Source organism: Empidonax traillii, unplaced genomic scaffold, assembly GCF_003031625.1.
Source record: "Empidonax traillii isolate 1590-97213 ecotype Southwest subspecies unplaced genomic scaffold, ASM303162v1 scaffold62:size2133460, whole genome shotgun sequence".
Classification (NCBI taxonomy): Eukaryota; Metazoa; Chordata; class Aves; order Passeriformes; family Tyrannidae; genus Empidonax; species Empidonax traillii.
The window spans coordinates 802,644-823,079 of record NW_020955255.1 but is presented as its reverse complement, the minus strand read 5'-3'; the positions used below and the strand labels follow the sequence as shown (position 1 = coordinate 823,079).

Below are 20,436 nucleotides of genomic sequence, written 5' to 3'. Positions count from 1 at the left end.
GTGTGTGTGTGTGTGAGTAAGGGGGGAAGGGAGGCAAAAGGAAGGTAAGTCAAAGGCAGACAAAGAGGTGCCAGAGAGGGACAAAGAGCATGCTACATTCTGCACTGTAGGCAATCAATGAAATAATGTACACATGAATTAACTCATTAGTGATTCCTAGAGTGAATCTTAGAGATCATGAAACACCAACTGACAAGGCTCTACCAAAAAAAAAAAAAAAAATCGGTTTAGTAAATGAAAAATATACCACAAACAAACACAAGTTGGTTTCAAATTTATTTTTAACTCAGTGTACAATCCATAAATCAAGAAAGAAAAGGCACAGTGTATTTTTAATCAAAGCTTTTGGAGCTCATCATATACGGTATAAGGAATTGAATTGATAGATCATTTATTATTGTTATGAAACTAAAGGCTTTATATTCTTAAGTGAAGTAAAGCGGACAGCAATATGTTCATATTAGAAAGTTCCTACTGTGAGTGAGAAATGGATGAAAATTGAGATATTGCTTAGCAAGACAGACAAATCTATACTTATTTTTGTCTGTGAAACTATTGCAACCATACATAACCTAGAAGTATAAAGAAGCAGCACTGGAGGGGAATCGCCTTGCCGGTTTGCCCTGTGTGTGAGTGTTTGGCAAACACAGCCTGTGGGGTGTGTAGTCCATTGGCACATAATCAGCTCTCTGACCTGTAACGTGTACATTCTGGAATATTAATTGGCACAATTAAAAAGTTATTTAGATGATGAGCTAGGACCAAAAAAATATTGCTGCTTCTCAGAATCCTGAAATGCAACCTGCACTTCCTAATAAGCTGGTTTAACTGTTCCCAGAGAGATGTTACACTGGGAGGAGGAAGCAACAATCAAGATACCCATGCAACATGCAAATCTGAACAGTCCAGCATGTGTCAGTGCAAAGAAAATTTGTTCTATAAAGTGACTAGTGTGAGAAGAGAAGGAATTAGAAAGGATTATAAAAATACACTACCATATGTTGTAGTGGTTGAAAGTGATTAATCCAGTTCTTAAATCCCATTTTAAACTCCCTTTCATTTCTGTCTATAGAAAAATAGAAGCCAATTGCTTTGTTTGAATGCTATGTAGTTAATTACATCTTCTAAGAAACTCTTTTAAAACTAAATGTAATGTTTAATTACAAAATGCCCTCCCTAAAAACAGTTAGCTTGTACATTGATTTGTAGTTCATTAAAAATGCTTTCCTAATTATATTTCCAACCTGAAAATACATAGACATTAAAGAGTCTATAGAGAAATTTTGAAATCACAGCATGAATTTTTAAGGAGAAAGTTACACTTCAAATAGTGGACAACTGACAGCCACAACCACCTTCCTGTAATTTCAGAACTTAATTGTTGTAAGAATGGTAATTGGAAAGCAGTGTTCATTGTAATGGCTATCAATGCCACATTTTTTTTTTAATATGAGTAGATTTTCAAGGACTAATTAGAAAGCAAATCAATTGCATCAAAGAAGTGTAAAGTTCACGTTAGCTGTCGGACCGATCACCTCAACACGCGGGGTTCACGGCTAAGGGCAGCCCGCGCTTTGGTTCGTAGGGTGTTGTCCTGGAAACCATGCGGATGCAGTCGATAACAGGGCAGACGCTGAGACACAGGGTGCAGCCTGTACAGCTGTCAGTAACCGTGGGCAGGTGGGTTTCGGGATCAAACTGGATAGCCTGTGAACAGGAATAAACATTATTGATGTCACTCACAGAAAAGGTCAAAATTGCTCCCATTTTGGTGTCTGCATTTCCTGCGCTACAGCACTTGCAGACATCTTGGTGTGATTCCGCACTGCAGCTATAGCAACTGTTCAACTGGCAGGGAACAAAACAACCCCCTCTCCAGACACTGGAAAATTAGAGATGTGGGCCAAATTACACCTTGGCAAGAGCTTCATAGGTCACAAGGGCTGGTTAAAAAAGGAGGAGTTTGGCCCATGATATTTAAACTCCCAGAAGGTATTTCTCCTTCAAATGAAGGAAATATTTCATATGATAGCAATGTGCCAGGGTATTGGTTCAGATGAAACACCAGACCATGCCTGTACAGCTTCAGCACAATGCCGGTCACAATGTGTTCTTTTGACGTTTATTTTCATCACAGTAGAAACAATCTACTTTAATAAACAGTAGGGAAAAACACAGCACACTGTGTCTCATGTGATTGTTTTCCTTTGCAAGTCTTCAAAAGGGATATCAGAGTTTAGGGCACACAGAGCTTGCTTTAGTTTTCACATTCCATGCAGTGAATCCTCATTACCAATAAGGGCGATAAGTGTATCTGAATGTGAAATAACAACTGCAGTCTCAATGAATAAGCTCCTGGTATAATGGAAATAGCAATTAAAAGCAAAAACAAAAGCATCACACAACTGCAAAAGCGCAAGACTAGAAAAGTAAAATATTAGAAAAACCCATCCAAAACACTGAACATCTACTTTTAAGAGCTTAGGAGGGAAAATCAGGCCTGAAAGCTGTACTCTGACTTCTGTGCAAACAAGCAGTGCCTTAGCAAATCTCCCTGACCACTATTAGCAACTGGGGCAGGCAGGGAAGTGATAGGAGGTGCTGCTGCAGATTGGTTCTGAAGGCAGATTTGCAGCATTTGGGGTCTCACTGCTCAGACGGCACAGAAGTTGCTGTAGCAACCAGAAAGGGCATGAAGTTGGTAGTAACTATCCTGGATCTATGAGTTTTAGTTTAGCTTGAGCACAAAGAGAGCTCTGGCTTGTGAGTATTTAAGGAGGACTCCTTTCACTAACAACAACGCACGTCTTGAAAGGGAGTTCAAAGAGGGAGAGGAAGTCAGGACTACAGTGCTGCCTTTAAATTAAGAAAAGGTTTTCTGTTGGAGGCATACAATGTGTGGAGCAGCATGGAAATTTCTGAAACAGGGAAGCATAAAGCAGATGCTATTTTGAAGGGGGGGGGGTGTGTTGTTGATTTATTTGCAATTAGGAATTGCTTTGCAATTCTTTGTAATTAATTCCTTTCCAATTTCCCTTATTAAACAATGAAAAATTTTTTTTTTTTTTTTTCTTAGAAAAACTCCTGGGGCTTTAAAGTTTGGTTCTTCTGGTGCAACTTTTTTTCCAGTTACAGAAAACAAAGTTTTACTAAATATAAACCCAATCTTTTGCTCAACAAGGGCTATATCCTCCCCTTCACTGCGAAATCTGATGGAAGGGGAAGAGGTGAAGACGCAGTGTCAAGAAAAAATTTAGACAGTTAAAACGCTACTGTAATAATCTACTTTGTTATAAATGCAGCATTAATTTTCTTGTATAAGGGGAAAGAAACATTTTTATCTTTACTCTGATATACTTGTTTTAATTGCAGGAGTTGATTTTAAATGGAAGACTTCTTTCTGTGACTGTATGTAGTTCAGTTCCTCAGACATACTATTGATTAGCCTGAATTAAAGATGAACAAAAACTCATAGTGTGTCCAGAGGTAACTTGCTGCTCAGTTAAAGTATTTATTTCTGACAAGCTATTTTCAGACTAAGATTTATGGAAAACTTTGTGTAGAAATTATTGTTTACTGCGTATTGGATTCCATGACAGTTATGCTAGACCATATTTTGGTTTTCTCAAAGAAATGAGTTTTCCTGTACTGCCTTTTTTGCTGCAGACCAGTTGATCAGCTCCAGTGGACATGGCATGGATGTATACTTAATCAAGATAAAAGAAAACCCCACCTGCCTGAAACCAGAATTAGTTCAAGTTCAGTTATGCTGCAGGAACAAGGACTAGGTTTCTTAAAAAGCATTTGGAAATAAGACCAGCCTTTGTCAGGAAGGAACATATTTTCCCTTTCTTCCTCTTAAAAAGAATCCCTCTTGCAGTTAGGGAGGGCCTGTGACAGTGACAGGTTCTGCTGGGTAGTGTCGCAACCTTTCAGACAGCTCAGGCAGGGCTTGTGCACCATGGCCTGGGAGCATGCTGGGGTTTGAATCCAGCATTTTTAGGCATCTGTTTTTACCACCTGCTCATTAACAGAAGGTGAATTCTTTCTTCCCAGCAGTAGAAAGATAACTCATCGTGTCTTTCTGCTAATTACAGCTGTGCTCTTACCTGGTAGCCAGAATCATTACAGGTCATGTAGCATTTGCCACAGTTGATACACATTTCCTCGTCAATCAGAGCCACAACTTGCTCTGTGTTGCACAGATCACCATATGTTCCAATATACTGCAGTGCTTTTCCAATTACATCCTAGGGGAAAAAAATAGTTATCGACTCATTTATAAGATACCTAAGCAGTTTCTACAGCTGCACAGGAGCACTCTCTAGTACTTTAATGTGGAAGATGTGGCCATGCATTTTGATGATATTTAGGATTTTTCTTACAAATTTCCAAGTTGCTGACCTTCATACCACTGTAAAATACAAAGAATGCTCCATACAGGCACATTTTGAATGTACGCATTGGTGTACAAACATGTTCTACAGATAGGTTACACATTTGGTCCTTGATTGAAAAGTGCTCAAGAACAAGCCAAATAAGAGACACAGAGAAGTCTGCCCAAAATTATAAGCTTCAAAGTGTTTACCTTTGTTCTTGCATTGCCAAGAAACATGATAAGAATTTATTTTTGATTTCTGTTTCTCAATATTTTTGAACAAGCAACACTAATTCCTTAGTCCTTATTCCTATTAGTCCAAAGATTATTCTGAAATTATCAGCAACCATTTTAACTGTCTAGTAGTGTGTTGTATTAAACTTGTATGATTTATAATCTCATACAATGCTTTATATATTGTTTTCCACTCTCATCGCAGAAGAACAGAATTACAGCAACTTAAATTTTCATCGTGTAACTTTTTTTGGGCAGCCTTACTTTGAAAAAAACAAAACATCCCTAATTATTCCTGTGCCACATGGAACCAATGGGTTGATGTGGCTTTATCAATGTTAGCTCTAAAGGACAGCTCTGCTAGATGAATTAAATGAGAAAACGAGTCCAACCTTGTCTTCCTAGTCTGCTAAGAACTTGCAAAAACAGCTCTGCTTTCTGAAAGAATGAGGTCTACCTGGCCTTCAGCACTTGTACCATTGTATTTTTTATGTAAAGAGACAATTTATTTTCTTTACTGGATGTAGTAGTAGGATGTAGGATGAATTTGCTCCTAATGACTGTTGAGGTAGAAAATTCAACCAAATCCTATGCCCAGGAAGAAAGACCGGCAAGTGGTACTATTTTCTTGTTCCAAAAACACTCAAATGTTTTCTCTCTGCCAAACCCCTAAGTTGATGACATGTGAAATACCTTGGTTGCATTCATTCAATGCTAAAAGCCTTCCAGGTCTTCTCAGCAACATGCAGAGAACATTAATGCTCTTCCAGCATAAAACAGCTATGGCACATTGCTAAAGGCAGCATGATGAGCGTGGACAGATGACTGTGCGCAAGTTATCACAGCTTAATGAGTTAGCACTCATCAGTAGAGCTGTGTGAGCCGATTATGTGCATGGTCCAAATTCATTGCAAATTTAAAGTAAAATCTGTTTGCCTAAACTACTGTAAAAGGTCAATTAACTACTATGAAAGTGTTTCAGCTAATACTTTTTACTAGAACAAAACTTGAACATGCAGCCCTTTACCGTGACTCCACTGATGAGCTACACTAACTAAATCAAATGTGATCTCCTGGGAACTACTCACATCCCTATCTTTTTGTTTCTACTTCTTACTCAGAAACATTCATGGATTTACTGGATTTGCAGCAGTTTTCAGGTTGCTGCAGTTCTCAGGTGTCTGCAGTCTTCTGTGTTAGTTGAAATATTGTAGTAGTAGAATTCAGCTCCAGCTTTTCTCACTTCTCATGTAGACTTGTCTGTTGACAAGTCCCATCTTTTTAACATGCTACAGGTTTCAAAATACATGTCTTTGTGTGATCTGCTGCTCCCAGCAATACTAAATATCCTCTCTGGTGTGTGTATATCCCCCAAACATTCCACTGTCACAAACGCATGTCTCCTGCAAGTGATAATCTGTGTACTGAAGAATTTAAAGAAACAATGTAAAATCTGCACAACATACAATGAAGAAGCTTTCGAAGGCCTGCCCATGTTGCAAAAGTATCAACATGGGGACATTTCAGATAGTAAAGGGCTTTTAATCTGAAAAAGCATACGTTTAAATAGCATAAATAATTTTCTCAGGAAGGTTCTGGATTCACACCTGTATTCTTTAAATATTGTTTGGATGTTAACAAAACCCACAAAGCTCAAACAGATTGCAGAGATGGGCTACTCAAATAATCATGAAATGGAGGGCCTTGCTTGAGAGAGAAGACCAAAAAAACCTTGCAAGATGTTTAGCCTAGGAAGATGAAGGTAGAGCAAGAACATGATGTCTATATATACATTAGGGAGGGGAAAGACCTATTTAAGTTAAATGACAATGTTGGCACAAGAACACACAATTATAAGCCAGCCATGAATAAATTCAAAGCTGGAAATTAGAAAAGGCTTTCTAAATGAGAAAAGAGTGAGGTGGTTAATGGTCTTCCAGGGAAGCAGCTGGAGGACACAGGGGAGGCAGTCCAAACTTTAGGATACCATTAGATAGCTCAGGAAGTGCTTGCTTAGAACAACATAATCAAAGTTGATTTTTCCAGCTACGAATTAACAAAAGGAATAACAAAAACAATGCATATAGCATGGTGATTTCTGAATTTGTAACCAAGTCTCACTTCTCACAGCTTACAAAAATACACTTTTGGGGACTTAGAATCCCAAATAGGGAGGATGATGGCATTTTAGAGGCCTGAAAGTGATTTCAAAAGACTGTGTCAATGACTTACTGTTAATTTACCTTCTTTGCTGTTGTGTCTTTTATTCACTTCTTTCTCTCAAGCAAAAACTGTATCTTTATTCATTTGCAAAGTTTCAAGACATTATTGACTAAAAAAGCCATGGTACTTAAAAGATGTTCTGCAGGTGCACTCTTTTACAGCATCTCAGAGCTTCTTGTTTTCATAAAATCATAAGTGTTTGGAACAAAACAAACAGTGCAGCAAGAAATAATCAGCTTTCACTGTTTAAAATGGTTTCACTCCAAAAAGCAACTGTTTAAAATGGCACTATGGGATTCCGCACTTAATATATCTCAACGGCCTCCAGATCAAATGTGCAAAGTTTACAGACTAATTTTTTTTTTTTTTTTTTGCCGACTGCCAGCCCTGCAAACAGGAGCCAGGAGCCAGGTTCTGAAAGTCATGTTCTTTCTGGCTTATGCATTACCAGCAGAAAAAAAAAAAAAAAAAAAAAAAAAAAAAAAAAAAAAAAAAAAAAAAGGAAGTTAAATTTTGTCATAAGTTGCACCTTTGAGAAAGCAAGGACATGGAGTGGTCTTTTTAATTAAAGCTGTGCTGTCCTGCTCTTCTCAACAAAACTGTATGAACTGTATGAACTGGGAGAGGAATGTAGTCCTGCAACTGGAACTGGCAGGGAATTCAGTTGCTATGGAGAGAATCATAGCAGAATCCATTAGTTTTATGTTACTAATGAGTACAGAAAAAATATTCTTTTTGTCACCAAGCTAGGCAGATGTGGTTTTGAGTATACACAAGGAGCAGATCTGTTCAGTAGGATATTATTTGTGCAATGCTATGATAGCTGCATTTTAATCTAAATGTATCAAACATTTTATGGTGATTAGCTTTTCATTAGACATCATATTACTAAACCTATATTTGTAAATACAATTGATGACTCAGCTCTGGCTCCATGTAGACCTGCTGTGTCCATCTTCATGCAGACCTTTTTGTATAAGACCACACTGTGCTCTAGAGATGATGAACATCACAGGCCTCTCTTTAGAAAGCCATACACAGTGCAGGTACTGCACCTCACATAGCAAGTTCAAAGGCAACACACATTAGGGAGACAATCGTCTTCCACATGATCTTTTTCCGTAATAAAGGTGGGGTACTGACAGAGGAAGAGAGATGAAAAGAAGAAATGTTAGAAACAAAATTATGGATTAAAGATGAAAAAGTCACCAGAATCTGAGGGGACATGACCAAGGTCAATTTACAGTAAAGTAGCTAACAAAAATATGTAATCTGATTAAAACTAACTTAACATTGAAAGATTACAGATACTTTGCCAATACTTAAAAAAGGTGCTCTGAGATTTAGGGAACTCTAAGGCCGTTTTCAGTAAAACAGTTGCAGTAAAGTTGCCCCAGCTAAAGTGGGGCTTACAAAATAACTCATAGAATCACAGACTATCCTGAGTTGGAAGGGACCCACATCATTGAGTCCAATTCCTGGCTGTGGACAGGAAAATCCCAAAAATCACACCATGTGCCTGAGAGTGTTGTCCAAACGCTTAGATGAACCCTTATGATATAATTCAATAAGGTTTCCGTAATGAAAATTATACCTTGTGCATCTATCACAATTCTTTATAAAGACTGTGAGGTCTTTCAAATTAAAAAAAAATGCTCAAAAAACAAAAACCTCAGTAATTTTTATGTTTGACTAGGCCTCTGACAGAAGCCTGTGACATAACAGAGCTCTGAAATTAGGTAGTCATGAAGTGGGATTGCAAGTTGGCTAAAGAGCAAAAACAGAGCAAAAAATAAAGATGTGGAATACAATGACCAACGTTCAGAATATGTAAAATATTAACAGAACAAAGCATCTCAATTTTCTGTTTTATATATGATGCTGTTTAATATGTCTGAGTGTGTTTCAGGAAAAGATTTGATCCAGAGGAGTGTAGAAATTTTAATTTTTAATGGTACAAATTTTAATTTAAAGAAAACCCAAGGAAGTTGTAGGTATTTTATAAAACTAGATAAAGAGATAATATAATAGTGAAAAAATGCAGCTTGCCAAACAGCTTATCTAAGTTAATAACTTTTGCTGATCTTGCCAACAGATACATTCTAGATAAAAAAATCTGCAGAAGAAAACACAGTAGGAGACACTATTGACAACTCACAGAAACTTCTGCTTGGTGTGCTGTCCTGACCAGAGGCCAGCAAACTAGCAAGATGTTAAGATAGAAAATAGCACCATAACTACTGTAGTGTTGTTATTATAATTAATCAGCCATGATGTGGAATACAAAGTCATTCCAGTTTCACCGACAGAAGCACAGTGCCCTGGAGCATGGGACAATGATTAATGGGAAGAAATTTAACAAGCCCAAACATCAGATTCTCCAGCTAGGATGGAGAAACGCTGGGAATGGTTCAAAGCTGTGCTGGAGAGGTTCAGACTGGACATTAGGAAGCACTTCTTTACCGAGAGGGTGGTCATGCACTGGAACAGGCTTCCTAGAGAGGTGGTGAAAGCCCCAAGCCTGTTAGTGCTTAAGAGGCATTTGGACATTGCCCTTAATAACGTGCTTTATCTTTTGGCCAGTCCTGACGCGGTCAGGCACTTGGACTAAATGGTCATTGTAGGTCCTTTCCAACTGAAATTCTAGTCTAGTCTAGTCTAGTCTAGTCTAATTCTATTCTATCCTATCCTATCCTATTCCATTCTATTCTATTGCAGAGCCACTTGAGGCAGCCCTTTTAATACAGTCAGAGTGGGGAGGGAAAGGGGAATTTTGGACTCTAGGATTTCTGCCCACATCTGAAGTCTAAAATTTACTTGAACTAGATCAAACACAGGGAATTTACACTTGAGGATCCCTGTGGATATTTTTCCAACAGGTGGAACACTGTGCCACGCTCTAGCTAAGCTGACAAACAGAGCTATGCCAGAATGTTTGAATCTCTACAGCAAGACTTGTGGAGTAAAAAAAGAAGAAATAAAATAAGCAGAAAAATGGTGACTGAATATTGTGGTATAGGCCCTTAAGGCAAAAGAACTAAATTATTAGGAAGAAAACACAGGAACATATAAGGAAAGAAATTAAAGTAATAAGGAGGTAACCTGAAGTAGGCAAATACATCTGTGGGAGCTGTACAAAACTGCAACTGAGAAGAAAATATCTAAGGCACATATCCACATACAGCAGAAATTCCGATATTACAGACAAGTGAGAAAAGAATAAACAACTCTGCTGAACATCAGAGTATGCAGTTTCAATTAATCCTGAAAAAGAGAGAAAATAAAGAGAACAGCCATGGGAAAAGAGATCAAAAAAATAAGTTAGATTTTGGATTATCACAGAGGGTTTTTAAATTGATTTAAAAAAAAAAAAAAGGCAATTTCACAGCAAGTGGAATTTACAAAAATGTTGGAATTTACATATCACCAACCCAACAGCCAATTAGGCAGATTAGGAAACTTCGAGGAGGCATCAGGAAATTTGCAGCAACCCTCCAAAAATACAATCAGCTAATGCAGGGGTCACAGCTCTTTCAAGGGCACCTATCTCTCGGGTCCGATCAGCTTTCAAGCATGCCACTTCACTGCTCCAGAGAGCTAGAGTTAGGCTGGGACTACCTGTGAGAACTGAACATTACTACCCTCTGACATCCTAGTCTAAACTAACATATTCAGTTAGTGAATATGTTATTCTTTCTGTCTAGAGGGTCAGCCAAGACAGAACTACTTGAAGATGGTCTGGGATTTGTAATTCTAAATGTGAACATTTCTTGGACAGTTACAATTAAATCACTCAAGTCCGAGTTCCTCTGCCTCTCTCCATGGAGAATTCCTGATCAGGGAAGGGTATCAGATAAGTCACCGTTTTTCATTAAGCTTCACTCAGCTTCATTAATAAATATTCTGAATCCTCCTGGCAGATTTTCACCGCTATATAATAATAGATGGATCTATTAATAATCAACTTTATTAAAACCTCCCTTTGTAGTGGCAAATTCCCTACATTAACCAAAACCCAGGTATTTTCCTATTTCTTAGTGGGCATCTGTGGTGGACTGACCCCATCTGGTCACCAGGTATTCACCAAAGCTGCTCTATCACTCCCCTCCTCAGCAGGACAGGGGACAGAAAATATACTGAAAAGCTCATAGGCCGAGACAAGGAGAGATCACTCACCAATTACTGTGTCAGGCAAAAGAGACTGAGGAAATTAGTTTAATTTATTGCCAATCATATCAGAGTAGGATAATGAGAAATAAAACCAAATCATGAAACACCTTCCCCCCACCGCTGCCTTCTTCCTGGGCTCAACTTTACTCCTAAATTTTCTGCCTCCTCCCCACTTGATGGTGCAGGGGGCTGAGTTAGGGTTAGGAGGTGTTGCAGTTGACTTCACATTGTCTCTGCCTTTCCTTCCATGGGCAAGGACACCTTCCAGTAGGCCATGTTGGTGTTGAACACTCCCAGGGATGGGGAATCCCCAACTTCTCTGGGAAAGCTGTTCCAGTGCCTCACCACCCTCATAGTGAAGAATTTCTTCCTAATGTCCAATCTAAGCCTGCCTTCTTTCAGTTTAAAGCCATTACCCCTTGTCCTATCACCACCTGGCCTTGTAAAAAGTTCCCCTCCAGTTCTCTTGCAGCCCCTTTAGGTACTGGAAGGGTCTATAAGGTCTCCCCAGAGCCTTTTCTTCTCTAGGATGAACAGCTACAGCTCTCACCCTGTCTGCATAGGAGAGGTGCTCCAGCTCTCTGATCATCTTGTTGGCCCTCTGAAGGCTTCTTTTTTGTGTCTGAGTTTGTCCAGGGCCTCATGACATTTTTGCCTGACATCCTCTTTGTTGGGATGCATCACTCTTGAGCTTGGGAGAGGTGATCCTTGAATATTACCAGCTTCCTTGGGCCTCTCTTTCCTCCAGGGCTTTAATCCATGGTACTCTGCTAAGCAGGTTCCTGACAAGGCCATATTCTCACTCCTCTCTTCAATTGAAGTTGCTGTTCCCCCCCCCACCTTTAAAATATGTTATCCCAAAGGCACTACCACCACCGCTGATGGGCTTGGCCTTGGCCAGTGGTGGGTCCATCTCAAAGACGGCTGCCCTTGGCTTTGTCAGACACTGGGGAAGCTCCCCCCAGCTTCTCAGAGAAGCCACCCTTGTAGCCCCACTGCTACCAAAAACCTGCCATACAAACACAATACAACATCTCTTGTTGCTGTTTTTCTCATTATGGTTAAAACATTCCCTTTTAAAGAGATGTTCAGACTGAAAGACTGTCATGAATCAGCTTTGGTGATGCCTATCTTCTTCTAATTGCTTCAGTTTCATTTAGCCAAAGGTGTGAAAAAGAGGCAAACCTGATTTCACTGGCTGAGAAGCTCCTCAGACACCACTCAAAAGTATTCAATATCTTATAAACAAAAGTTTGTATTTGGGGGAATTCATTTTCCTCTTCCCTGCAGTAGGGCTTCTTTGTTTTAATCTATCTCCTACTACTTGGATCTTTTTTGCTTTTGTACTTGGAGTTAGGGTTGATAAATTATTGACATCAACTTTTTATTTATGTTTTTTTCAAGTCTTTATGTCTGTTTTTCCCTCATGCTAAACTTTTCCCTTCATTCGGTTTATTTGCTTTTGGATGGTATCAGTTTTTTGGTTTTCTGCTGTTTTCAGAAGCAAGCTATCTCATTGAAAATGCAGTTATTGGCTCTTCTTCTTTTTCTTTTTCCCTACATCAATACTCTCTCCCTGCAAAGAGAACAGAATCATGAAACCTCTGAGGTCAAGCAAGCTTTGAAAATGCTCATCATAGCGGGGGCAAAAAAAAAGAGTAGATTGCTGTTCTTTGAAACTTTTTGTATGCATGTAGAAGGGAACCTAGCACAAGAGGAGGGTAGTGATTTTCAAAAGCATGACATAAACCAAAATAAGCAGCCCAAAAATCTGAGAGAGGTCTATAAATGTAGCAAACTATTTAACTTAAACAGAAAGATGATTCAAAATTTGTCCTTTGCTGGTTTTGCCATTGTACCAGTTAGCTTGGAATACTGGATATATTGCTAAACTGCAAAATTCTCTTGGGAATTATGTGTTATTTTGAGCACTGTTAATATTGTATTTTATGTTTGACCTTATTTCTGCAAGAATTCTTACAGGTGTGATCATACAGGTAGTTTCCTACCTGTTGATATGTGATATTCTCCCATATATGAGGAAAACAGTCAACAAATAACTGATATGATATAATTTTCACATTGCTTTATAAAGGGGCCTACATGAGAATCCTGATTTAAAAAGAAAAATCGTAAATTGCTCACTTGTTTTTCCTGTTCAGTCCTGAAGTTTGTCCGCTCTAAAGTGAACACTTAGAATAATTAGCTTATGCTGTTTCATTTTATTGATATTTATTGGCTACCTAAGGGAAGAGAAAAGCTTCAGCGTATGTATTACGCAGTAGGTAGGGGTCATAGGTTTTATTTTTGCCTTGACATTTACTCATTGTAGACGGTGGATCAGCTACTTAGACAAACATTCTCCAGCTTTAAAAGTTCAATCTGAAAACCTATGACACAGCTTTTATATGTACTGAACACCAACCTTTTCCATTGATCCTACATGAGGGATGGAGGCATTTAGCACATTGCAAGTAATCAAAAGGTATCATGCAAAACAGCTCATACTGTAGCATTCAAACTGAAAGAAATTGTAAACAATTCTGCTTTGTTCTTCAAGGCATTACCTCTGCTTGTTCTGCAATTACTGTTCCATTGCCTGAATATCTTCATTTTGAAAAACGACATTAGAGAAATACCTATACATGTACATCACAAATCATTTCTCATTGATTTTGGTTAAAAGCTAGAAAGTCTGCATAAAGAGTTGTCTTTGATGCCCTCTAACTAGCTTAAAAGCAGTAATAACCAACTCAAGCTGCCAGAAATGACTGTGCATGTCAACTGCCTGATGGCCAATCGTTTCTTATGCATAAGGATGTATTTTTGTTACCTTGATTGCTGGAATGGGCTTCTTCGGAATGAAATGCTTTTTCTCAGGAAGCACAGCAGCCATGTTCTGTGCCTTCAGTTTCATCTTGTTCTCTGCTATTATCTTTTTGCGCTGTTCCAGGTAAGGCCCAAAACTGGGTAGTTTCTGAAACAAAAATCAGTAAACATGATTATGCTTAGTGAGCAGGGGTAGCAAAAAGGTGAGTCTGACCCCAAGGGTGAGACCCTAAGTCCATGCTGACCGTGACTTGCTTCTTATTCAGGAAGTTGAAATTGAAAACAGCAAGACTGCACCAGAGTGAGAAGTGAATAAAAATCAAATATGAACATTGGGATCTGACTTGAAAATATATACTGAATATTAAAATATTAATATCCCACAGAGAAAAATAGCTGAATTGCAGGTCAGCATCCAACAGTCTATTATTTCCCCATTGCACACTTGCTTGTATATAAAAATGTATCGTGTAAATAATTCAAATGTGTACCTTTATTTCTATTTTATTTTATACTATGTGGTAAGGTATCAGACAATTATCAGTTTACTTAGAAGAGTTCCACCAGCATTTAAGATTATTTGTATTGATATCTGAATATATCAATACATATTTTTAAAAGTTTATAAACACGTATTTTGCAGTCTGATAACAGAAGGCTGTCTTGACCTGTCAAAGTAAAGCTAACAAACACCAAATGAACTGAAACACATTATAATCTCCTAATTTACCTCTATGTCCCACTTGCAATCTTCTCTGCAACATTTAATCCTTGAACCCAATTAAGGAAGCTCTAGAGGAAGATTTCACTGAATTGCAAAACTCATGTCTCACCCAAGAACATGAAAGAGCTTGTTAAGGATTCATAAAACACTCAGTTTTCTGACAGAAAAAGTCCCTTTGCTTACCTAGCAGAGATATGGACAACTCTAGTGTGCCACAATCACAGAGTTTGGTGAGCAAAAAATGGTAAAAAACCGGATTTTTTCTTGATGCAATAGATCATGCCCTTCCTCCCCTGAAACTAGTTTCTTATTCTGCAAAAGTATTTTATCCACCTATTTAAACCCTGTTCGGAAGCTACAGCAGTACTGCAGAAACCAGCAGGTAGTAACAGGGGATACACAGCCGCAGCAGCTACTAGCATTAATTCACGCTAATAATACAACCTCAAAGAGCATATCAAACAAGATACAGTACCGCCGTGGTTATCAATATTTTAAGAGGGAATTTCAATGTGAATTTTAAACCCCGAATTATTTAAAAATTTACAAATTATTATTTTTTAAAACGAAGTAAATCCAGAAGAGGTTACCCTGCTCTTCTGCTAAACCTTAGGAGAAAAATTCCTCAGTGAGCCCCGTCAGTCACAATCCCCAACCCCGGGACCTCAGGCTTTTTGCTATGACAAATAAAAGCTTTCTTGGCCGTTCAGTCTTTGGCACTCTAAGCACACAGCCAGAGGGTGAGGTCCTTGAAACACTTTCCCTTCTTCCAAGAGTTGGTTTGTGGCCTCAACGCATTTTTAACAGCAAGTCAGCATGAGCCTTGCAGTCTCCTGGAGCTCTCCAGAGGAGGTGCCCTCCTGCAGGCTGGGACTGAACCATGGGACAAAGACTCAGGCTGGGCAGATGCAAGGCCAGAACTGTGGGGGATATTGCAGACCCCATCTGTCCCAAATGTAGGTGTAGCCCAAGTTTGCCCACTGTCAGGGAGCTCTTATTTTGTCTGTTCAATGGGAACTTGGCTCCTGCGTGTCGTGTTTAAAGGCTTCCTTGCAGACATCAAACAAATTCTCCTTTCTGTGCAGTTGTCATACACAAATTGTTCTCGGATGTCTTAGAATAAGGCTTTATGAATTACTGCAAACAGCAGTAAGGAAGTGGCCTTACATACTAAAGTCAAATAAGTTGAATTATTTTTATAAGGCAAAATGAGCAGAATGAAGAATTTGTTTAATTTCATTCTAATCAATAGGTTTTAAAGCACAAACATGTAAACTCAATTCTTTACAAGACTTTTAGAAAGCCTAAAACTTATGGCAAAAATCAAAAAAATACAAATTTTGCTAAAAAGTATGTCTACTAGGCCAAATCAATTAGAAATACATTTTTGGCCATGAATAAGTAGTAGCTGTGTCACTGAGAAACTATTTCCTTTCCATAATTTATGTGCTGATGCCAACAACTTTGGCTTGAGAGGGCAGGAGACCTGATGACAAAGCATTTTTGGATTCTTTCCAGTCTGGCCAGGAATTGAATTGCTGACTTTGAGAGTAAGTAGCAAAGCTAATTTTGCTGAGGTTTTAACTGAAGTAGTAGAGAGAGGAGACAGTTGTTCATGGCTTGACTGATTGAAGATTGTCTTCAGGAAGAATAGCCAAATCTTTGCAGAATAAATCCTTTACCTTTCTATTCTCTTAATATATGCCTAATTTCTACTGACAGAAACACTGAGTATACTGAAGTGAAATAGATGATCTAAGGAAGAATGTGGAAGAAGAATTCATTTTTGTGTATAGGTGAAGAGCAAATTACAAAGGTTAATTAATTTTCCTAGTTGTATGATGAAGTAGATTTTTACATCTAACATATCTGCTATCTTGAATGTACAGCAGACGATTTGAAATGTCTGCAATGCTACCAGTTTCATAATTCAGATGATTTGTAATAACACGTTCAGCTAAATTAAACTGTATAATCTGTATTTTTTAAAAATGAAAGAAAATATGATTCATCTAGAAAACTATCGTCCAACCTTCTTATTTGCTCTGCATTGCTGTTTTTCTGTCAAGAATTTGGTCAAATGGAATTTAAAATAATTAAGGAAACACATAGGTCTTGGTGCAGGCTGGGGCATACACAATGAGCTTCCACTGACTTCACACACTCTGTGCCCATACAAATGGTCTGGTTATTTGGGGTCTAGTAGGTCACAAGCAGCCAAGCCAAATTTCATCAAACAACACTGAAAACCAACAATTCTTTCTACAGCAATAAATAATACATGAAAATGTAGTCTCAGGAGCTTAGGAAGGGCTTATTGATGGTTCCCCTTATGAGTAATGCACAGACATAGGGAATGCTGAGGAGACTGCTTATTGTTCAGAGCTGTGGTTTCAAACATCTTGCAGTCAAAGGTCATATGAAATGGCAAACAATATTTTAATGAAGTGTGTTACTGGATACAAAAAAGGGGGAAATGTTGAAATAACTGTGGAGGAAATGGATATTTAAGAGATTTTAAAATTAAATCACCTCTAATCATTGTAGGGGATATCTTCCTAAGCACATAGGGGATTTAATAACGAAATTCCCAATGAAAGCACAAGCACAGAGCTTGGTGTATTTAACTCTCTTTGCTTTTGAAATCTTTATATAGTTTGTGGGGTTTTTTAATTTCCAGATAATCTAATGTCACTAAACTCTCCATACATGACATCTTTGTTATATCAACATCTGCCTAGAAAAAAACCACAATTAATATGAATATGTGGAGCATAGCAAGTCCTTAGAAGATTGCAACAAGCAGAGTAATTAGATAATTCTCATCTACTTATATATTTGTATCAGTGCTGTCTATAGCTGCATTATTTGTATCCATCTGTCTCTATATAGACATAATTTGATGTGTTTCTACTGGAGGGATAACATCAAGAATGGAGCCAAAATAAATACATTAAGTGGAATTATTTCATTGTTTGTAATTGCATTATCACAAAACTGGAAGCTTGAAATATTTTGCTGGAGTATTTTACAGAAAGAAAGCAAAAATCCAAATCTTCCTTAGACCTCCACTTCCAAAAACTGCCTTTTAACTGATGAACAATATAAACCTTCAGCAACATTGTGAATTTTTGTTTCAGTAGTTTCTGCAGGGATTCATCATTGATGAATTTGTTCTTACCAAAAAAGCTAAATCCTGCTCATTTAAAGATAACAGTATCTTCCACTAAAACTGTCTCTATTCAGATATAAAAAAGCATTACCCTGCCAATAGAGAACTGACAACTTAATGAATCAACAATGAAACCTTAAGCCAGAGAGCTTTAAGGCGAGTAAGTCTGTTTTGATTATAATTTATTCATGGATCAATCTAAAGGTAATTGAGCATATTATGAACTAAAAAGAGTGCTTGTTTCCTAATGGCAAAAAGTAGAAAGAATCCTGCACTTCAGATTGCTGCAATTGTTATGGGCACACCAGCAAGCAACCTAACCGGTGGAACAGGCTGGTGGACATGGCAGTGCAATATGCATCAGATGACCCAGACTTTATTTCTAACTTGGAAACTGATCTGTTCCTTACTCTGGGAAAATCCACATATGTCTCCATGATGAAGTCATGGGTTGCTTATCTGGGACCTGTCTGCTGCTAAGGGGCTGGATGCCATCTACTGTTAGAAGACACAGATTTCAGCTGGCACAGTGCACTGAGTTTTCATGGCAAGGTTTTGATAGTGGGGGGTGGGGGGCTACAGGAGTGGCTTCTGTGAGAAGTGGCTAGAAGCTTGTTCTGTGTCTGGTTGGGCCAAGGGCAGCCGGCTCCAAGATGGGCCTGCCACTTTCTGAGGCCAAGCCCACCAGCAATGGTGGTAATGCCTCTGGGAAAACATTATTACATCAATAACAAAAGGAACAGGAGGGAAAATGTGGGCCCACTACTCAATGGAAAAAGGAACAGAGGTTGCAGAGGAAGCTCAGATAGTGAACACCTTCTTTGCTTCAATCTTCACTGCTCTCAGGAGTCTCTGATCCGGGAGACCAGGGAGAAGGTCTGCAGGAAGAAAGACTTCTCCTTATTCAAGGAGGTGTGCTAAAATGGCTGCATATATCTAGAATCCTTATTACATACTGCATGTACATGCAACATATGTAATATGCTCTTATTTTACACCATGCAAAAATTTCCATGTAGTGGTCTGCCTCCACCCTGTTGCAACTTCACAACAACAATAACAACAAGAGCAACAAGAACAAGAACAGAAGTACTCAAGTTTCCCAAAGTCATATCTGCTTTCTTCCTTGTTTTCAGAGAACACAATGAAACATGACTCCAACATTTCCAAAGAGAAAGAAAACACAAGGTCCCAGAACCAATGAGCAGCACCATTAACAACAATGAAATCTTGTGACAATGTCAAGTAGCTTGTGTTACTTCAAGGAAAATAAAATAAAAAAAACAACCAAACAACAAAAAAGCAACCCAACAAAAATGCCAACAGCTTGAAATTTGTTCCTCTGAAGGTGGCAAATAACACGCATTTTCATATTCATAGATATATATGGAGAGAATATTTTGCACAAACTTTCCCCATAAGTAAACTGCTTAACTAATGAAAACAATGTATGGCAATGGAGAAAGTAAATATGTGAATTCTTATTCTGTTAGACATTCTTACTCTTTCAGGCATTCAAAGCTAAATTCTCTTAAATAGCTGCTTTTCTCTGTGTCAGTCCCATACCCTGCATAGTAAGAGCCCATGACCAAGAAGGAGCCACCCAGATGGCACTAGGGTTCACGTCAACACTTCCAGCAAGGAATCCTGCAGAAGTCCCCCCCCCCCAGCATGTGGGCAGGATGTGTGTAATGGAAAGGACGGGATACTTCATTCTATCAGTTTCCACCTGATAGTGAGTTTCCTGGGCCAGCATCAGCTGTTTCAGCCCCTGGAGCTGCAGGGACTTTGTCCCTTGTATCAAAGGGTTCACACACCCTCAAAACTCTGTTTCTTAGAGCTATGGGTTCACTGCCTTTAATGATGTGGAAATGCCTTCAAAATAAAGGACAGAAAACAAGAAATATTCAGGAAAAAAAATAACTCTGCATTTCAGTTATTTTGATTCTTTTTCTTGGAACTTTTATTTGCTTCGTAAACAGCACTGTCTCAGTAATCTGCAATTACTGCACCATATACTTGTTCCTGTAACCTCTGCTGCCCACTCTGCATGTGTATTTACCACTGCATTTAGTTACTCAACTATTCTGCCTGCTCTTTAAACCATGATTATTTAAAGTGGTTGAGCTAACCCCAAGCCCTTCAGTAATTCTGAGACTAAACGGAACATTAATGTGTGTTCTAGGAAAACATACTGCAGTGACCTCAGCATGAGATATACAGTACTATGTTTGAACATGCAGATAAAACATTATTTAAAATAACAATTATTTATTCTTTCATAATTTTACTAACGCTGCCAGAATTTTCCCTTCTAGTTCCAAATCACAAACAGATTATTCTTCATGTTCTAACTCAAATATTTGTTTTTTAGCAGGATATATACGCCAAGTGAGGGAAAAGGTTTTAGGATTATAGGCTTACTATAGTGTAGCAAAAACTTACATTCTACAAATGTACCAAAGTCATGAAATATTCATCAATAAAACAAAAAAAGAGCTAATATTTGAAGCAAGCTTAGACATTTACAATCAAAAGCCAGGATGACATAGATGATAAAGAAAATGTTACCTTCTGGGGTGAAGAAAAGAAGATACTGATACACATTACTGTGCTACTTCATGAACATCTGGCAGTCTGTCACTTAATAGACAACAACATCTTCTCTAAACAGAAGAGACTTGAATTCATCAGGGATTCCTGTAG

General features: G+C 38.3%; 1 protein-coding gene across 1 annotated transcript in view; it reads right to left on the bottom strand.

The window, feature by feature from the left end:
• Positions 1-262: 262 nt before the first annotated feature.
• DPYD (dihydropyrimidine dehydrogenase) overlaps positions 263-20,436 on the bottom strand; it is a 314,495-nt gene continuing 294,321 nt past the window's right edge. Inside the window, exons 22-24 of the mRNA XM_027880005.1 lie at positions 13,839-13,982; positions 4,110-4,250; positions 263-1,707 (exon numbers count right to left, since the gene is read on the bottom strand). Coding sequence (XP_027735806.1) covers positions 1,537-1,707; positions 4,110-4,250; positions 13,839-13,982 — 456 coding nt within the window. The 3' untranslated portion in view covers positions 263-1,536. The remainder of the gene's footprint in view (positions 1,708-4,109; positions 4,251-13,838; positions 13,983-20,436) is intronic.